This window comes from Equus quagga, chromosome 15 (assembly GCF_021613505.1).
Source record: "Equus quagga isolate Etosha38 chromosome 15, UCLA_HA_Equagga_1.0, whole genome shotgun sequence".
Lineage (NCBI taxonomy): Eukaryota > Metazoa > Chordata > Mammalia > Perissodactyla > Equidae > Equus > Equus quagga.
In genome coordinates, this window is record NC_060281.1 from 66,114,749 (window position 1) to 66,135,066 (window position 20,318).

At 43.5% G+C, this 20,318-nt stretch overlaps 1 protein-coding gene across 1 annotated transcript in view; it reads left to right on the forward strand.

The window, feature by feature from the left end:
- TMEM132D (transmembrane protein 132D) overlaps positions 1-20,318 on the forward strand; it is a 595,229-nt gene that overhangs the window by 143,838 nt on the left and 431,073 nt on the right. Inside the window, exon 2 of the mRNA XM_046638733.1 lies at positions 5,614-6,502. Within this exon, the coding sequence (XP_046494689.1) occupies positions 5,614-6,502 (889 nt within the window). The remainder of the gene's footprint in view (positions 1-5,613; positions 6,503-20,318) is intronic.

The following is a 20,318-nucleotide window of genomic DNA, read 5'->3' on the forward strand; positions in this document are numbered from 1 at the left end:
GCAGGACGTTAAGGATTGGTTTTTGAAGGGAATGGAGACCCTTTATTATAATTAGCAAAGAAGGGTAGCAAGAGTTCAGTCGTTGGCAGATTTGCTGGAAAGAAGGTGGGAGAGCTCCTCTCAGGGGCGTCTGTTTTCTGGATGAAGTGCAGGTCAGCAGCTGAGAATGTGTTAGGTGTTGGGTGGAAGGTGGGAGGTTTGACTTTTGATTATTAATCTCTGCATGGGGCAGCCATCCATACCCAGTAGCTGGAAAGAACAAGGAGAGTGAGCTGAAGACGTTAGGAACTTTGGGTCCTTGGTGTCAAGTTCAAAAGCAAATTTGCATGTTATTTTATCTCAAAATGAGTTTATTTCCGAATAGCCAAAAGAATTACAACTCTGGCTGTGCACGCTATGGCAAACCATAGGCAAATCCAGAGAACAAAGGAGACCTGCTTTTATAGAGGAAAGGGGGGGGGGGGGGGGGGCTGTTCTAAAGGAAATTCCATGAGGGGAAAGTAACAGTTCAGAGAGGCAATGGCTTCTCATTGACTGAGCTGTGGTGTTTCTCATTGGCTGAGCTGTGGGGTTTCTCATTGGCTGAGCTGTGGGGTTTCTCATTGGCTGAGCTGCGGTGTTTCTCATTGGCTGAGCTGTGGGGTTTCTCATTGGCTGAGCTGTGGGGTTTCTCACTGGCTGAGCTGTGGTGTTTCTCATTGGCTGAGCTGTGGTGTTTCTCATTGGCTGAGCTGTGGGGTTTCTCATTGGCTGAGCTGTGGGGTTTCTCATTGGCTGAGCTGTGGGATTTCTCATTGGCTGAGCTGTGGGGTTTCTCATTGGCGGAGCTGTGGGGTTTCTCATTGGCTGGGCTGTAGCCAGGTGTGGAGAGAAATCTCCTTTCGGTAGGGAAGTAGTTTTACCTCCTGTAGAAGATGGTTCCTGTTTGGTGTACTTGATGATGGTGATGGGGTGTGAGAGCTCCCTCTACAGACCTTCTCAACTCCTGGTTAGTTACGTTTCTTTTATTAGTTTCCACAATGGTCTTGAACACCCTCTAGTCCAAGTTCCTAAGGCACGTCTCTCAGTCTGGATCTGTCATGAACTGAGCATAGCTGAGAAGATGTCCTGTGTGTCCCAGCTCTCTGCAAAGCCATTTGCTGATGACTGCTTTCCCTCTCCTCATCTCGGATACTCTCGCTGACCAGAGGCACGGTCACAGGAACAGGAATTGTCAGCAGGGTTTCCCTATCAAACCCAGCTGTAGTGGGGTGTCTGCGACATCCTTGGGTTTGTGGCCCTCAGCAAATTAGACCCGTCTGTGCAGCGAAGAGACCTTCACTCGCTCTTGAGGAAAGCCGTCCCATTCCTGTTAAGCTGGAGATTCTTTGTGATTTTGAGGTTTGGACTGCATTCTTATTTTATTGGAGATGAAAATTTATCTCTCCTTTATGTAATGTTTTATTGTTGTTTTCAGTGAAGTTTAAGGGGGAGGAATGGAGTGGAGTTAAAATTCCTTCTTTTGGACTTATTAAATAGAAATTCCAGATTATTTTTCCGTGATAATAAGGTTACAGCTTTGTTTAAATTTATATATTTTTCTGCTTATTCATTAGTCAAATCGATTGCACATTTTTTCTTGACAATAAAGACCTTCCGTAATATTTTCCAACCACTAGAAAGAAAAAAACCACACATCAAAGAGAAGAAATGAAAAAAAAAAACCCAACACCACACAATTGTGGGAAATTTAAAGCATAAAATAAGATAGCAGGAATAAATCCAAACACAGCCATAAAGCAAAGCTCACAATCGAAATCTATTGAGATTTGACACTGAAGGAAAGTGACACAGAATCACCAAGAATAAAAGCAGGCAAAAAGTTGTGCTACCAAAATGCTTACAAAGTCAGTATTAATCTCAGAAAAAGATACAATTCAAAGCAAAAGCATTAGAAAGGGCAAAAGGAGAGTTTTTTTTATTGACAACAGGAGACATAACACACAAGAAAATATAATGGTCGTGATGCTTTCTGTGCCACCCAACATGTGGAAGACAGATATGAGTCAGCTCCTTGGAATGAAGATGCTAACCATTCCAGAACCATCTGGAGAAACACTAACACTCTTCTCGGAAACTGACAAATAAAGCAGACAAAAATAAGAGATTCTATAGAAAAACTGAGTATACAATTACCAAATGACCACTATGTGAGGCAAATTCATCCCGTCTGCTGTCCTTTAGAAGTTCATCAAGACTGATCATTTCATTCTACTTGCTTTCCAAAATTACACCACTTTTTTCTTTTTTTTGTTGTATGCCATTTCATGAGGATTTTTGTGTGGAGGAGTATGTAAATACGTGGTCTTAATTTGCCGTCTTTAACAATCAATTTTTTAAGCGTTTTTTTTAAATGTAGTACTTCTTTGGCTTAATTCTCAATTTTGTTGTCTTTTATATTATTATTTGTGGGACCACTCGGGAAAACTTAAAGGTCTGTGCTCAAATTGCCATCTTCCTCATATTTCTTAAAAGTATTATTTAGGCAAAATTATCTTTTCAAAAATACTGAAATTGATATGAAATCTTTTTGAGGCCACTGAGTGGCCTAAGGATGTAAACATGTCACTTTCCCTCAAATGAATGTTGAAAGCCTGACAGCAAAATCAAATGTAACTTTTTTTCTTAATGGATTATTAACTGAGAGTCACCACGCCCAGTTTTTCTGTTGCTTGACGCCATGCTCATTTTTATGTGGAATTGGTGTTCTTACGTTGCAGTAGCCACCCCTGTGGGGGTTCGAGGGTAATGAGTTGTTCTGCTCAGTCCGTTCTGTGCATTGTGGAACAGAATTGGCATTATTTTTGTAGTTTTGTAGAAAACAAAAGAAATAAAAAGGAAGTAACAGTAGCTTTAGGTCAGCTTGGGGCATTTTTAAGCAATAAACATTTAGGTCAGATACCAGGCAAAAAGACAAATAAGCTATTTGTGGAATAAAGCTTAGACATTACTTCCCTTCGGATGACGTTCACAGTGACCCCTTATTGCTTTCCAGAATAGAGTCAGAGGACCCAAAGCCATTGCCCTTGGAATACGTAATTAGTTGCACAATGAAGTTTGGTGTCCTCGTGTAGTAGGGGTCATGCTCTACAGGAAAGTTCACAGAGCCCGGTGTCTAGTATTAATGTTTAACTATCTAGAACTTGATTATTTGGCTTTGGTGGTTTCTAGAATGAATGCAAGCTGGTGTGATGGCAGCTCAGGGTAATATTCTGAACAGCGCCAAGGTTTACTTAAGAATTGGGGAACACTGGGTCATCGATGGGGTCTTTCAGGGAGCTCCTTGCGTAGAGAGGCTACTGTCTTCCTTAGTCCCTTCTTACTAAGATAACATGGGGCTCTCTTTAATGGGACAAAAGGCTCAAGGATTCTAACTATAGAGTGATGGCAGCAAAGAAGACAGCATATGAAATCCTGATGTAAGAAGATAATCTTCTCTTTGTAATATTAAAAGCATAATTCATTTGTTGATTCATTCATGCATTTATCAGATATTTATTGAGAACCTAATATTGGCCAGGTGCTCTCCTAAGGACTCTGAAAAAATGGAGAAAAGTCCCATATGTCATCTCTGCTCACTTGCATATTAACCCACTGGAGCATCAGGGGGATTACAGCTGAGCATAAAATCCTGTGATAGGGGAGTATGGCCAACACAGAAGGACATCGATGGGGATTACAACCCAGAATCACGCTGTCGAGGGCAGCATTCCAGAGAACGGACTTCTGTGATGCAGCCTGAGGGGGGACGGAAGCAGGCACCCAGAGAAAGGGATGACGCAGAAAGCTTCGACCCACCACGTTAGCAGAAAGCTCAGTGCTCGTTCTTTGTTCTCACTAAAACACACACGTGGAAATACAAGCTTATTGAAAATATAAATCCTGAGTGACTTCCAGAAAGTTTTAAAAATATAATCCTGTTAAGGAATAAGTCTCTTGTTACATCTATGTTATTTTGATTTTTGAAAAAGAAATATTCCTATTTATTAGGTTGAACCATGTGAAATCGCTGCCCGGGTCAGTCAAAACTGCTCACGTATCAGCAGTTTCAAATGGTTCAGCACAATACAAGCGCTAATCCTTAGCTGGGGCTTGGCCTGGCCTGAGTTTGATCATGCCATTGAATTGAGGAGTTTTCCCTCAGGGCTGTCTATAAATTCAGGACGGATACATGTGTCAAATGGGCTTCTTGTCCAGAAGTGAAATGGGATGCAGCATAGCTCCCTGCACTGTTGGAACTAGACGAGGCCTTGATGCTCTGGTCAGCGCCCTCATTCTATGGACCAGCCATGAGAGGCAAAGGGTCCATTACTTGCTTATTATCCTGCAAACTATGTGCTGCAAAGCCATTGGCAGGACCCCCTTCTCTGAGTTTGTTCCTTTCTCCTTTGCTCACAGACAACTGTCCAGACTCAGGGGGGCGTTATGCATGGGAAAATGTGTTCATGTGGGCCTTTGAAACAGGTCAGCACAATGAATGTCAGGGCAGGAGTTGCTTTTATTGCAGAATAACCAGAGATAGTTATGTGACTCCTAATAAGAAGGGCTTCTGTATGACTTGTGGAGCTTTGCCTGGAAAGTCCGTGTTCCCAAAGCCAATAATTTCCATTTATAAAACTAGTTAAATTGGTTCCTGCGTCATGCAATTTCCTTGTTTGTGTTTTTCTGACAGAATACAAGGCACACTGTAAAAGTAACATATTGGACTTTTTTCCCCCGAGGAAGGGGTGTGTACAGTAAGGAACAAAGGAGGAAGCTTTCTGGGCATTGGTGTCAAGAGAGTGTCACAAAGTGACGTTCTGGCCTCGATTCGTAGGTTCTAGGGACGGGGTGTGTGCCTTGCACACTTGCACTTGATATGACGTGGTCAGGTCATCTCTGTTTCTGGAGGCCTTCTCCCAACATACCCTTCCAAGGTGTTCTCTCTCCATCTCTCAGCTTACCCCCGAGGAGGCTGTGCGATGTCCAAGTGATTTATGATTGCCCGTCTTTATTTATTTTTGCCCCTGAGTCTTATCATTTCTCATGGGTCAGTGTGTCCTTTAGTGTGGCGTGTGTATATGGCTGGAATATGTAATGGTGTTAGGCAGAATATGGACACAGCCTCGAGCCCCACACTCAGAGAGTTATTCCTGTTTCCCGTCTCCGGCCGTCTAGTTGAGTTGATGTCCTTCTCTGTTTGATTCTAGCATGTTCTTAAGACCTTTCTAATGACGATTTCTCCTTTGAACAAAAAGAGAGCAAGTCTTAGGCATAAATCCATCACGCCCTATAGGCACCATGACCACTAGTTGAATGAAAAATGTTACTTTGTTAAAATTTCATTTATTTGCATTCTCAACTCCTACACATGGCAGATGATACTGGTTTTCTCCTTATTTCAGTGGCATTGTTGTTTTTAAAACAAATATATTTAATATAAAGTGAGTTGATTTAAGTAAGAAATTTTGGTAAAGGATTGCATAATTGGTACAAAGACAGGGCAGTCAATTATGAGGGGGACAAAGCTGTGCAAAATATTGATAACGTTGCCCTGGAGTTTCTAACGTCTCAACTCTGCTTCCCTCCCCGCAGTGACGGAAAGCCGAGGGATCCTGGAGAGCATCCAGAGGTTTTCTCTGCTGCCCACCTACCTCCCGGTGACGTACCACATCAACAATGCAGACGTGTCCTTCTTCCTGAAGGAAGCCAACCAGGATATCATGAGAAACTCCAGCCTGCAGTCCCGTGTGGAGTCCTTTCTGATTTACAAATCCAAGCGGCTCCCGGTCCTGAATGCCAGCTACGGGCCTTTCTCCATCGAGCAGGTGGTGCCCCAGGACTTAATGCTGCCCTCCAACCCGCTGGGATTCACCAACAAGTTTTCTCTTAACTGGAAGCTGAAGGCCTCCATCCTGCGGGACAAGATCTACCTGAGCCGGCCCAAGGTGCAGGTGCTGTTCCACGTCGTGGGCAGAGACTGGGACGACCACAGCCCCGCGGAGAGGCTGCCCTGCCTGCGCGTGTTCGCTTTCCGGGAGACCCGGGAGGTGAGAGGCAGCTGCCGGCTGCAGGGGGACCTGGGGCTGTGTGTGGCCGAGCTGGAGCTGCTGGCCGGCTGGTTCAGCCCCCCCACGGTGGTGGCTGGGAGGAAGAAGTCGGGGGACCGGCCCGAGGGGAGCCCCGTGGAGCTCTACTACACCGTGCAGCCGGGCGACGAGCGAGGAGACTGTGTCAAGGAGGATTCCAGGACAGGCGCTGGGGTTCGGACAGGCCACAACGACCTTGATGAGTCGGGGCCTCCCTTGCAGAGGATTGGGAGCGTTTTTCTGTACGAGACCCACAGCCGGCCTCCCCTGGGAGAGCTGCGTCTGGATAACAACGTGGCCATCCGTTACGTGCCAAAGGCTGTGCGACAAGGAGAGGTGCTGACTTTTCCTGTTGCTGTCTCCAAAAACTGCACTGAGGACCGCTTCACACTGAGGTGAGTTGGTTCAGAGTATCTCCCTGTCCTAGCTCGAAGGTCAGGATGCTTCTGAGGCAACCAGTGTTTGATCTGAAGAGCTGTGATAGCGCTGGCCAGAGTAGAACTGGTCTCCCGATTTTTACTGACTCCATTTTCACTGTAAAATAGAGACCTGTTTGATGTTCTGGGCTGGCAGTTTGGTGGTGAAGATATTCTTATTAATTGATTTTACAGGCAGAACAGCCAGGGGGACGCTGATGTTACATCTTTTGCCTTTGCTTGGGGTGTTATCAACAAGTTTTAGGAATGCTAATGGCTCCCAACAGGAACCATTTCAGAATCAGATAGTTAAATGGCTCACAGCTGAAATGAGACTGCAAATGAGGTTGCAACAGTTCTCAGGAAGGCTGGAGGATACCGTTTGCCAACTCACAGTCTATTCCAAACCTGTGAGTTCCAAGATATGGTATCAACCTGAAACTTATCATGTTGTTTCTCTCTGGAAACAGAACTTAGTGTTCAAAATATAAAAGCGTGTAACGTGTGAAGAACAGTTGAATTTGTTGAGTGTCTTGTATAAGAATGTAGCAAAGACAAGGCATTTAAAAGGACTAGTGTGTCCTTTGGAAGAATTATGGGTTCGTTTTCTCTTTGAAATGCAGTATGTAAGAGAAGCTGCTTGCTTGGATTTTCAGGGAATAGTTGCTTTGTCTACTTCTTTTAAACAGAGACGAGGTTGATTCTAACAGCTGTTTGGTGTAAGTGTTGCTGGGTCCCTAAGCGTGTCCTAACGTTGTTACCTAATGCAGCAACTTGATCTGAAGCGCAGTGTAATAGGATTTGTGTTATGACCCCTGGAAACGGGAGTGTTGCTGTGAGACACATTTTATAGGTAGGGTTTAAAAGTTCCTCCAGTAATGATCTGATCTCTCGTCCCTCTCTATCTGGGTGTAATATCTGCTTTGTCTTCCTTTCTTCCTTTTTGTTTGTGTTAAGGGATGGGTGACCTTAGGAAAGGAGTCATTTTTTTTCTTATATCTTGCACATTTAAGTTGACTATGCCCCAGCGCCAGGAATTCCCATTTAATCTTAACTAAAGAAACAGAAACTAATGCCCAGCGTTAATCTACTGATTGAATTGGCTGCTGGTTGGCTTTGGCTTGGGCTGATCGTGTGTCTGGGGATTAGCGGCAGGGATTTGGGGCACAGAAACACGTCTGTGGACTGAGGCCTCGTTGCCTCTCCCTTTGGAGATCAGACCTGGATTCAGCTGATCCCAGGCCCTCTGCATGGTTGGCTCATTTCATGCTCTGTTTTCCAAGTTCAACAGTCTTAGGTAATGTTCTTTGTGGAGATGGCTGCTTCTATAGAGAAATATTTTGCGGCTAGAAACTAAAGGTTTTGAATAAGGGGAGCTTTGTTCTCGCACAATTTCATACTCTCTGCCATCCTTTACATTTGCCAACTACGGATTGTTGATTTCCTGGACCCAGGGTGAAAATCAAAATCTCCTGCAGCTGTAACTCTCCAGGAGACGATACTACATCCAGCTTTTTTGGGAAGCAGTTGTATGTGTGATATTAAACCTCACAAAAAGCTTTGCATCCGATGACCATCTATTACACACTACACCCATTTGTCAGAGACCTGAGGGCAGCTCTATCACTGGCCAGCTGTGACAAAGCCAAGAGAAATTTGCTTTCTGGGCTACATAATCTAAGGGATCCAAATCTTTGCAGAGTCGGAGACAAGCACGCTTGAAGCATCTAGATGTGGTGATTCCACTTATAAGTCAAAGATCTGAAAATTTGGGCTATATAGTAAAAGTGTATTTGTTCAGAGTCCATCAATTAGACATTTATAAAAAGAAAAAAGATCAGTTTTCCAATTAAGACAACAATAAGGTAACTATTTCATGAATGTGTAAGTTGGTAAGGTGGCACACTGTCTCTTTAAAAGCTTGCATTAATAATGTGCTTGCTGCATACGTAAAATGCTCTGATTACAAATGTCTTACCTGTTTATGAAAACAGCTGGAGGTAAACCTGGATCTGGCAATGTTATTAGCCTTTAGTTTGAATTCTCATAATTAGAAAATAATAAAACTGTCTATTTTTTCTAATGAAGTCAATTTGACACTAATTTAGCATGGCTTCCAAATATTCAGAATTAGTACGGGTCTTCTCTATCTGGCTGTCTGCTATAAATAACCCTGAAGGATCCAGCCACGTAGGCTTGGGTGCTTTTCTCTGAAATTGCAACTTTTGTTTCTAGACTCTCTGTGTTGACAGTGTTGACACCCTCAGAAGTAGGCTCGTGTTTTATAGGTCAGGTGCCAGCAGGACATCCATCGCTACTTAAGGATGGCCAGGGGGAAAGGGGACCAAATTAACTGCCACCAACAGGAGGGAGCCCATCCAAATCGAGGATGCTGCTGCGGCTGCAGTTTGAGCTCCTCGCCCACCGTGATTGGCCACCTCCTGCCTCCTCCCTGGCAATTGCAGAGCCTGTCATCTCAGGGTGATGCTGCGGTTAATGCACAGGGGGTTGGCTTCTGTTCTGGGAACCAATTTTTCCATGCAAATGATCAGTCAGAGCAGTTTAGAAGAAATAGCTGTGTGTGTGTCTGAGCATATGCATGTGTGCCTGTGTGTGTGTGTGTGTGTGTGTGTGTGTGCGTTAACCTTTGAGAAGAAGAAAGCCCGGATGGGGCTGTTTGTCGTCTTATAAATTCTGTCCTCTCCTGTAGCTCGTGTCTTCCAAAGCAGACCTCCACAAAAGAAGAGAGGCAAAATGCTTTCATTCCCTGAGCATCAGAGGATCCCTTTGAATTCCAGAAAATGTTTTCCTTCGAGTGAACAACTGAAGCATCCCACAGCACTTGAGCCTGTTCTCGTGTCCTCTCTGCTCCTCCAACAGAGAGCCAATTTCAGAAACATCCTAGGTCTGTAACCACCTGATTATGTGTCTGGCAGGAGAAGAGAACTCGGCTCTCTCTTTTGCATCCTCCCCAGCTAGTCCTCCCTTCCTTGTCCCCACAGGACAGCAATTTCAAAGAAGTTCTGGTCGTCAGAGCTGATTGTGAGGCTGGAGCCAATATTTGGGTGACATTAACTTGGCTCCCTAGCTCTCCGGGAAATGCAGGTGGGGAGGCTCAGAACAGTGCAACAAAACTCAGGTGAATAGGGGCTTTGATCAAAGTCACAGATAGTCTTAAATTGGTTGAATGAATGAATGAATGAACACGTTGTTGATTATTAACAAATACCTATACTTTGCTGAGGTCTCTACAGTTTTAAATGCTAAATGCTCAGGAATTTAAGACCCCTTGTGCCTAGCACTGTGGGCAGCTGTGAGGCCATCTCTGAATAAGACATTACTACCAAGCAAGTATTCTTGTGAAGATGAGAGTCATGAAGGAGAGAGCAGGAGGGTGAAATGAGAATATTTGACAAGGAGGAAAAGCGGGCCTGGGATTGATGAGGCACAAAAGATGTTCTTTGGTGGTTTGGGGAGCCTGCTTTGCAGAAGATTTTGCACTTCTGAGGAAATAATGTGATCGTTTGAGATTGGCCCTGAGCTTAACTCACTTGAATGATATAGCCTTTGAACTTGCCTTGGACCAGAATAGATTCTCTTCTTATTCTGTTCCAGGTAAAATATGTCCTGGTGTATCCAATAATGTTCTTACTTGCAGGCCATACATCCCAGTCTGGATAATTTAAGAAAGAAATTAATAAAAGGGCTTGTTGGATGTATGTCGTGGATCTCTAGAATTAGTGAGACAGGGGGCCCGGGCTTGGCATGGATGTGGTCTGAGAGAGGATGGATGCCTGTGCGAAGATGCAACAGCCTGCTCCCTGAGCACCCCTCACCCACCCCCACAATGAGTCCCTTCAATAGTACCGTCTGTTCTTGCTATACTTGCAAAAGGTGCAGACTCCCGAGGAGCTCCCACCAGCTCACATGTCTACGTGCTGTCTGTGTTGAGGTAGGAGAGGGGCCCCATATCATTCCCATAATGAGAATGGGTTCCTGGAATTACCTTTCACTAAAGCACATCCCACAGGAGGAGACACTTCCCTCCTGAGAAAACCGGGTGCTATTAGGAAGAGGATGGATGCTGGGTATCTGTAAACCCACAAATGTCCATGACATCGGCGCCTGGGACCGTGCCTCTCTTTGTTGTCTAGTGGGGATTAATAGAGTTGCCTGGAGTGGAGAGTGGAGGGAGAGGCAGACAGAGAAAGTAGGGGGTTCCATCTTTTGTCAATAAACCTTTTATTTTAGAATAGATATAGATTTACAAAAAAGTTATGACATCAGTGCGGGGCATTCCCATGTGCCCCATGGCTAGCTTCCCCTCTTATTAACTTCTTACCTCAGTATGGTACATGTGTCACAATTAATGTGCCAATATTATTATTAACTAAAGTCCATACTTCATTCACATTTCCTTAGTTTTTACCCAGTGCCCCCTTTTCTGTCCCAGGATCCCATTTAGGTTCTCGCATGCATTTAGTCGTCATGTCTCCTGAATTCCTGTTGGCTGTGACAGCTTCTCAGACTTTCTCTGTTTTGATGACCTTGAGAGTTCTGAGACTTACTGTTCAGACACTTTGAAGACATCCCTCAGCTGGGGTTTGTCTGATGTTTTTCTCATGATTACAGTGAAATAATGGGTCCGCAGAGGTAAAGTGCCATTTTTATCACATTGTGTCGAGGATGCACGCTACCAGCCTGATGTATCACTGTTAATGTTGACTTTGATCGCCGGGCTTGAGTAGTACTTCCCACGTTCTCCACTGCCAAGTAGCCTTTTTCCTGCTCCCGATACTGTGTTCTTTGGGAGGGAGTGATTATCCACAGCTCCCAGTTGTGGAGCGGGGCATTACCCTCCACCTCCTTGAGAGTGATAAGTCGACGTAAACAATTTGGAATTCTGCAGGTGAGATTTGTTTATTCTTCCTCACTTTTGTATTTATTTATTCAATCATTTATTTACTTCCATAAGGGCATCTGGACATTTATTTTTACAGTTTGAGTTATAATCCAGTAGATTAGCTTGGGTTTCTCAACCTCGCAATGTTGACATTTGGATCAAATAATATTTTGTCGTGAAGGGCGGTCTGTGCATTGCAGGATGTTTAGCAGCATCTCTGGCCTCTACCTACTAGATGCTTGCAGAACACAGCCCCCAGTTGTGACAAACCCAAATGTGCCCAGATATTGCCAGATGTCCCCTAGGGACAAAATCAACCCCTGCAAGGTCAAAACCATTGAACTAGATTGTGGTTATTGGAAAAAACTGCTCATAGAGGGAACTCACTACTTACACATAGGGAGGCTCAGAGTGTCGAAGCGATGTAACGTTGTGTATAGTCAAGTTCTTCTCGGAAATCCTTTCAATTGCACCTAACACACATTTTACATCCACTAGAATGTGTGCTCCATGAGACAGAAACTTTGTTCACTGCTGTTTCCTCAGTATTGAGTATGGTATCTGGCCCACGATGGCCATTCACTAAATCTTAGAGGCATGAGTGAATGTCACAGTCTCCACAGGTCCACCCCACCTATTTCCCATTTAGTAATGAGTCCGATAGCAAGTCCTTTGGTTGGACTCTAGATGAAGTAATTGGCCTGTGTTTCAAGGCCACGTATGGAAAATAACAGAAGCAAGTGCACCCACGTTAAGGTGCATGCACTGTAAGAGGAACTCAGGAACTGAGATGAGCCGAGGTGGTTGTTTCTGACAGCAACTGCCCATCCGGGTCATCTGGTCCCAACATGGGTCTGGAGTGAAGCCCTCGTGTCACTACTGTTCAAAAGCTCTCCAAGAGATTCTAACGTGCAGCTGGAGTTGAGAACCATTAGCTTCATGTCACCCATCTCATTATTCTGGGGCTATGATAATTGAGTAGAATATTAAATGAGAAATTTAAGCTACTGAAACTGCGTGCACTCTCTCTCTAAGCCTGAATAATTGATTCATATTGTTTAATGCGTGAATGTGGAAACTCCACTGTATGACAATACACACAACCATTTTGCACACAATTTTATGGACCTTGCACATTTCAAGATGTCAATCCATAATGGGCTCCAACTCAAGAATCCCTTTATCAGCTGATAGTTATGGTTCCTTTGGATCTGTCCATTTTTTTACTGTCTTATGGCTATGCCCACACTTATACTGGCAGGCTGTAGGGGGTTCTAGAAATTAATGGAAAGATCTCCTTTCCTATGGCTGCGTAATATTCCATATACATATATATATATATATATATATACACTGCATTTTCTTTATCCGTTCATCCATCGACAAACACTTAGGTTGTTTCCATGTCTTGGTGATTGTGAATAATGCTGCAATGAATATGTAGATGCAGGTATCTCTTCATGATAGTGATTCATATCCTTCTCCCGCAATATGCATGAACCTGGAGGGCATCATGGGAAGTGAAATAAGTCAGACACAGAAAGATAAATACTGTATGATCTCACTTAATATGTGGAATCTAAAAGAGCTAAACTCGTAGGAACAGCCTGGGGACCAAAATATGACAAATGGCTATTGCAAACTCCTTGAGGGAGAGGTGATCACCTCCATTGTCCAGATGAGGAAATTGATGTTAATTTGCCCCAAAAAAAGTAGATCTGGAATTTGAACCTGGGTAGGTCTTGCTCCACATTCCTCCTCTCTGTGTTTCGTGCAGTGTTGCCTGACTGTCCCCGAGAGCCTGCAGCTCCTGCGCCATATAAACTTCTGCCTCAGGTTCGGGAGGTGCGGGCATCTTAAGTTAAGTTAGGCTGTCCGTGAGTCTGCTGGGGCTCCATGGATGACACCAATGGTGGAGGATACTCCCAGCACGGAATTTGAGAAAAGCATGTTTGAAAGGAGCAATTTTCTCCTCCTGCCTCAAAGCGTGTACCCTTAAGGAAACCGAAAGACGGCTATAGATGTGGGATTCCAGTACCCATTCGACCTGGAAAACAGTCAGAAGAACACTGAAAGCTCAGGGAAGCATTGCATCCACAGTCCTGTCATCCTTTGGGAGTTGGAATAGGGAAGATCATGGGGGCCCATAGGATGGAGGGTCTCACCACGCGTCTTCAAGTATCTGTCTCTTGATGCAGCATCCAAGAAATGTGGAAGAGGAAAAAAATATGAGTGGACGTGAGCAGAGATGGCCATTTCTCTCTTCATCATGGTTCTAGGAGGTTCTCTCAGGGGGTAGTTGTGTGTTGGTGTGACTTGGGTATCTGCTGTTCTCTCCTTTGACTACAGGACCTGGTCCATCGATTTTTCTGAAAGGAATTTCACAGTATGTTTAGCCTCTTTGGTTAAATTCTGTAATAATAATTATTATTTTAGGGTGTACACACACACGGGTTGTTTTGCAACTACAGATCTTTGTGATCTTCTTTGGCTATGCGAGCTTCCAATCGTGGATGTTTACACTCTGTAACTGTGGGCTGACCTTCATCTCTGTCTGAGCACCTCATCAGCTTATCACCCTCCATTGTGGGGCCACCTGGCAGCCTCCTTTCCACCTAGACTAAGGCACCTGCAAGGAAGAGGCCTTTTTGTATCACACTGTGTCCGACTGGATGCTATCGCAGCTGGCAGGAAGTTTGGTCCGCAAGTTGGGGTGAACAAGAATAGATAGGAGTTCGGAGGGGAAACCCGGTCCCAGTCATTTCAGAGTTTTAGTCCTCTCTCCAGGTATGTTTCTACATTTTGAGGGGTTGAGGGGCGGGCAGAGGGTGGAGGATTATGCTACACCAAGGCGAGGAGCATCAGGGCTGGGTTTGGGTCCTAAATGTTTGCTCATGCAGGTGGCCACAGAGACTTCCATTTCCTGGCCAGCCTTTGGTCAGCAGGCCCCTGAGGCTGTTGGGGGAATGTCTTCGTATCCTTCTTCCAGCACATTTAAACTTAATTTCTCTGTGTACCACTTGCAGGTTACTCTTGGGAACACGGGAATGATATGTTGTTTTGTAAGATTGCCAAGTGCAACAACAGCAGTAATAATAGTAACAATGATAACAGCCAAGACTCACTGAGTATCTGTCTGTTCTAGACACTAAGTGCTTAAATTACTTTTTACACATTTAACCCTCAGAACAACTCCGTGAATTAGGCACAATTACTACCTACATTTTCCAGAAGAGGAAACTGAAACTCAAGAGGTTAAAAACCTCCCGGAATCCCGTGTAACACATCTGTTTATTTAAGGTCCTGGGAACCTACCTTCGCCGACACACACCCCAGAGCACATATTTGAGAAAATTCATCTCCAAAAATGCAAGGGAGGGAGGTAGGCACAGATACTCCTAAATCCCATTTTTTCTAAAATCACTTAAGAGAATGAGTTACCTGAAATATTTCCCTCATCGAACAGCTATTTGTTGAGTGTTATGCTTTGTGCCGGGATGTAACAGCAAATAAGACACAGAGACACGGCCCTTTTCCGAGGGATGGATGCTGTGAGAGTGAGCCTGTGGTGTGTGTACTGGGGTGTGAGTGGCCAATTTAAGCCAGAGCTTTTCAGAGCAGACCAGGTGAAACTGTGTCCACCATCACCTGAATCTGCGCGTCTTAGCAGTTGCTGCCGGTTACGGTTACAGAGCTCGAAAGGAAGTTAGGTGGCTTGTGGGGACCTTCCAGGCAATAACACTGATCATTTTCATGCGGAACAGCACTTTCAAATGCAGGGACCTAGAGTCTACCTGCCGGAGACCACATGGGGTCCAGAGCAAGAGCACAGGGCGTGGAGGCAGGAGCCGTGCGCACCTCTCTTGGCGTTGCCCCTAAGATGACCTTTGGGAAGGTCATCAAAGGTCACTGAGCCTCAGTTTCTGGGCTCTTACCTTATCCAGGTCTTACCGGGTGTAAATAAAAGCCTACCGGGAACTTTGAGCAGGTTGTGTGGCCCCACGTTAGGCATTTAGTGTATAACCAATCAAGCAAGAAATGTATCGGGGTCAGTCGTAATACAGATGACTCAAGGTCATTTCAGAGTAAGCAGCGTCAATTCATTTTGAAAAGGGCTGATGTTAACACAAGTAGCAGGGCACCTCTGACTTAAACTATAGCGAATAAATGAAAGAAGGAGCATGTTCAAAGTTGCTTATGAGGCATTTTCTTTGATAACTTAGGAAAGCAACTGACTCAGCATATTCTGGTATGAGATGGTCGAGCGAAGCTAGATGTCAAAATCTTTTCTCCAAAATCTGAAGGTATGAAAAGTAAATTGATTAAAAGAAAACAGCAAAAAATAATACCAGCATACAACAAACAAAGGGAGAGAAGGTCAGCTAAAGAGAGAGGCAGAAGTTTCCAGAAATCAGCTCAATGCGTTTCCCCCTCCCTCAAAGCCTCTGTGAGGAGACATGACAGTGTGGTGGACTGAACGTGGCTGAGTCTTCTTTGATGCTCTTCCCACTGAGATAGAGGTTGTCTTCCCCACTCTTGAATTTACACTGGTCTCAGTGCATCGCTCTGCAGTGGAATACAGCAGAAGGAGGATCTGGAACTTCTGAGGCTAGACCATAAGGAGCCCTGACCTTCCACTTGGGTCTCCAAGAACAATTGTTCTTGGAGCCCTGAGCTGCTGTGTCAAAAGTTCAACTCATCTTCTGGAAGGTCACAGGACAGGCTCTGAGGGCTCCATGGAGAGGGAGGGGACAAGGTGAGCCCACACTTCTAGCCATTCCTGTCAAGGCCCCAGACACATGAGTGAAGCTGTCTTGGATGCACTAGACCAGCCAGCCAAGAGCTCAGTACCTCCACGTGAACTCAGTGAACTCCACATGGAGCAGACGAATCTCACTACCAAGCCCTGCTCATATTCCTGATGCATAAAATTGCAATATATAATAAAACTATGGTGTCTTAAGACACTAAGTTTTGGGGTAGTTTGTTAAGCAGCAATAGGTAACTAGAGTAGTAAGCACTTAGTAGTCATGAAAAATGTTGCTAATGGGCCCCACTTGCAGAAGGATGGGAGAGAGCCCCACTGGCAGGAATCTTGTGGATGGGAAGTCGGGAGCAGTCAGGACAGTTCCCTTCTCTCTTGCTCCACGGTCCCTGCTCAGGCCAGAAAGCTCCTCCATCTGTGGTTCCAAGTCCCTCCAGGCAGCTGGTGCCACAGCTCCAGTTCCTACATGGAGACCTTGCTGCTGGCCTCGCATAACACCACATCCTTTCTTTGTCCTTCTGACCCTAGGAGCAGAGGCTCCTGCAGTCACTGGTGTCTAGGTGGCATGCGCATCGTCTAGTTATCTTTCAGCTCTCCTGTAACTAGCCCTCTGTTTTAGAGTCTTCTGCTCAGTTAGCTGGTAGGTTCTGTTCCCAGACTTGACCCTCCAGGTGTAGCAGTTTGAGGAGAATTTTTTAGGAAAGCAGAATATCTTTTCTGATCAACTCGACATTGTACCAGAAGCAGAGACAATCGTTGGGGTTTGTCATTTCTGTCACTTCCAGCTGGGAGCAGAGGCAGGAGGGTCATAAGCAATGCAGAAATGAATTTAGCCAAACAGAAAACATAATAAATAAGATGAAAGCGTTAGAAAGACCCGGAAGCAGCAGAAAGAGAACAGAGGGGCAAGATGATATTTTTCTCTTGACTCGGTGAACGCCACATGCAAAGATGACAAGTCAGTGTTTGGGTTTCTTTTCCCTTTCTCGTGTTGGGCAGCGGAAGTGTTGGTGATGATAAAAGAGACCATCCAGGGATGGCTCTCTGTCTAAAGCTAGGATCCAAGACCCAGAGATGAATGGACAGGTAATCTGCAGCCCAAGCTTATCCCAGTGGATGGAAGACATATAATACTGACCTTGCTCCTCACTTCCATTCCCCATCTCAGCACACACAAAGCTCAGTGAACTCAGGCACAGAACATTTGACAAAACTGCAGAAAGGGAGGATGGGGCCTGGTTCCATTCATTAATGCTCTGAGCTCTCTTCCTCTCTCCATGACCCCAGGCTGTTGAAAACTCAGGTGTTGTATGCATTTGGTAAGATAAAGCATGCCAAGTACAATTCATCCTTATTATCTAGGCACAAATAGAAAACCTGGGTCTGGGTCAGAGTTGTCCAAGTTGGGCATGAATCGGGTCGAACAAAAATGGCGGCACGTCCATGTGCACATACTGCAGGAAGGAAGGGGGAGAGCCGGGGAGAAAGGAAAGGCAGGGAGGGAGGGAGAGAGGAAGAAAATACAAAGATGCAAGAGAGAGGGAGAATTTATTTTGGAAGGAAACATAAACCAAGAAAAAAATAAACTTCTCTGTGAGTGCTTAAATGGGTAAGATCTTTTTTAAAAGAACGTGAATTTAATAAATCAAGAGGTAAAATATAAAAAGAGAACAAAGGTGGAGATGGCAAGGTAGACCAGAGAGCTGGTACATGAATTGAGGACCAAACACTGCAAAATAGAAATTGAAAACAAGGAAGAGAATAGACGCAAATGAAAAAGGGAATTATTGGCCTGTAGGGAAAAGATTGAGATAATCTTGGTGAATGCAGGGGAAATGCAAAGATTAAAAGAATTAGAAAGCAGATAATCAACACGAAGAAGAAAGTTGATCCAATGTGAGGATAATTACTGTCCCTACAGCTGAGAATCCAACAAGATGAACAAAAAGTATATTCACAAATATATTTTTTCCTAAAATTAAAGAATAGCCAAATCTGTAGATCAAAGGGCATTCTGTGTTTCAGAAAAACATAATTAATGACAAAAAAAATCAATACTAGGACAAAAGCTAATTATGAAATTTCAATCATAATGAAATAATTAGCCAATCATTTGGGTAGAACAAACATTCACAGAAAACCAAAGAAGCAGATATGCTGGGGTTAGGGATAGAGAGGCACAGTGGCATGAAAGTGTCAATTCTCCCCAAGTTAATCTGTAGAGTCAATGCAATCCCAATAAAAATATCAACTAGGATGTCCTTCAAGGAACTTGACAAGTTGATTCTTAAATTTATATGAAGATCAAAAGGCCAAGAATAGGTAAGACACTAAGGAAAAGAAAAATATAGATGAGCTGTTAAAAATTCATGGATGTTCCAGCAGTGTGATAGAGGAACACAATAGGTAAATAGAATGAGGAGCAGAAAGAGCCCCATAATAATCCCATGCAAATATGACACTTTTGTATAAAGGAGCTCCAATTGCAGATCAGCGAGAAGGGGTCTCTCTTTCAAACAAGGCACTGGGACATTGATTATCCTAATGAGAAAAAAAGAATCAGATCTCTACTCCATGCCATTTATAGACATCAATTTCAGATCAGTTAGATACTCAAAGGAAAACAGAGAAATCAGTGTGGAAGAAAATACTAAAGGATATCTTTATAAGCTCTGGGAGGAAAGGATTTCTTAACCAAGAATTGACCACAAAGGGAAAATGGATACATTTGACTACATTTTTAAAACAAGTGCCTCTTTAAAATCAAAAAGCAAACCATAAACTTAGGCAAAGTATTTGTAACACATAAGACCAACAAAAAATGAAGATGCAGAATATATAAAGAATGCCCATAATTCAGTAAGTGAAAGGAAATACCCAAATACAAAAATAGGCAAAACATAAGAATAGACCTTTCCCAGAAGAGAAAACACAAAGTAGCCAATAAATATAAGAAAAGATGCCCCATCTCATTAGAAATCAGAGAAAAACAAATTAAAACCCTAATATATTGCAATTTTATACCCACCAGATTGCCAGAAGTCAGAAAGTCTGTTAATATCAAGAGTTGTTGAGAATCTGGAACAAAGGCAACCCTCATTTCCTGTAGAAAATAATTTGGAATTACCCAGGAATATCAAAGATCTGCATACACTACAACCCAGCATTTCCACATCTAAGGTCTATGACCTAGAGAAAGCCTTGCACTTGCTCACCGGAAGGCACACATAAATATTCATAGCAGTGCTGTCTGTAATAGCAAAAATGGAAACAACCCCAGTGACCGTTGAGAGGATAATGGATAAAACCATTCTGACATATTCCTACAATGGAATCCTATACATTCATGAAAATGATTCAATTACAGCTAGACACATCAATATGGGTAATTTCTGATACATAATATTAAATGTAATTGAAAGTTGCAGTCAAATACTTTCATGTAAAGATAAAAAATATGCAAACTTTTTATGGATAATGGATGTATATATTCATTAGGTGAAACGATAAAAAATAACAAGGAAATGAATGCAAAATTTCGAACAGGAGGTCTCAGTGAAGAGGCTGAGGATATCACTGGAGAGGAACATGCAGGGCCTTCAAAGATACTGAACGTATTCCAGTTCTTCTTCTGGGTGCAAGTGCGTGGGGTGTTTGCTATTGTCTTTTAAAATGTTCAGTATGATATATACTCTTTTCTTTAAACTATATATCTAATTTCCATTAATGCTTTATATATACTTATGTGCATGTGTGTGTGTATGTGTGAGATATGTGCCAGATTTGAGAATGTTTTGTAAGGAAAAAGCAAGTCACTTGTCAGTTACCAGGGGAAGAAATTCAGGCTGTCTTTAGACTTCTCCACAGTAACATTCAGTGCCATCTGATACCAGAAGATAATAGAGCAATATCTGCAAATCATTGCAGTGCTCATTAAAGGGATATTGGCTAGCTTAAATTCACAGAATACTATTCACAGAATACTATATAGCTGTTCTGATGTGAAAGTTTTCCAAAACATTAGGTGAAAAAAGTGAAGGAAAAAGATGAGATAGGATAGATGGATGAAAAGGCAGATAGATAGATAGATAGATAGATAGATAGATAGATAGATAGATAGATAGATA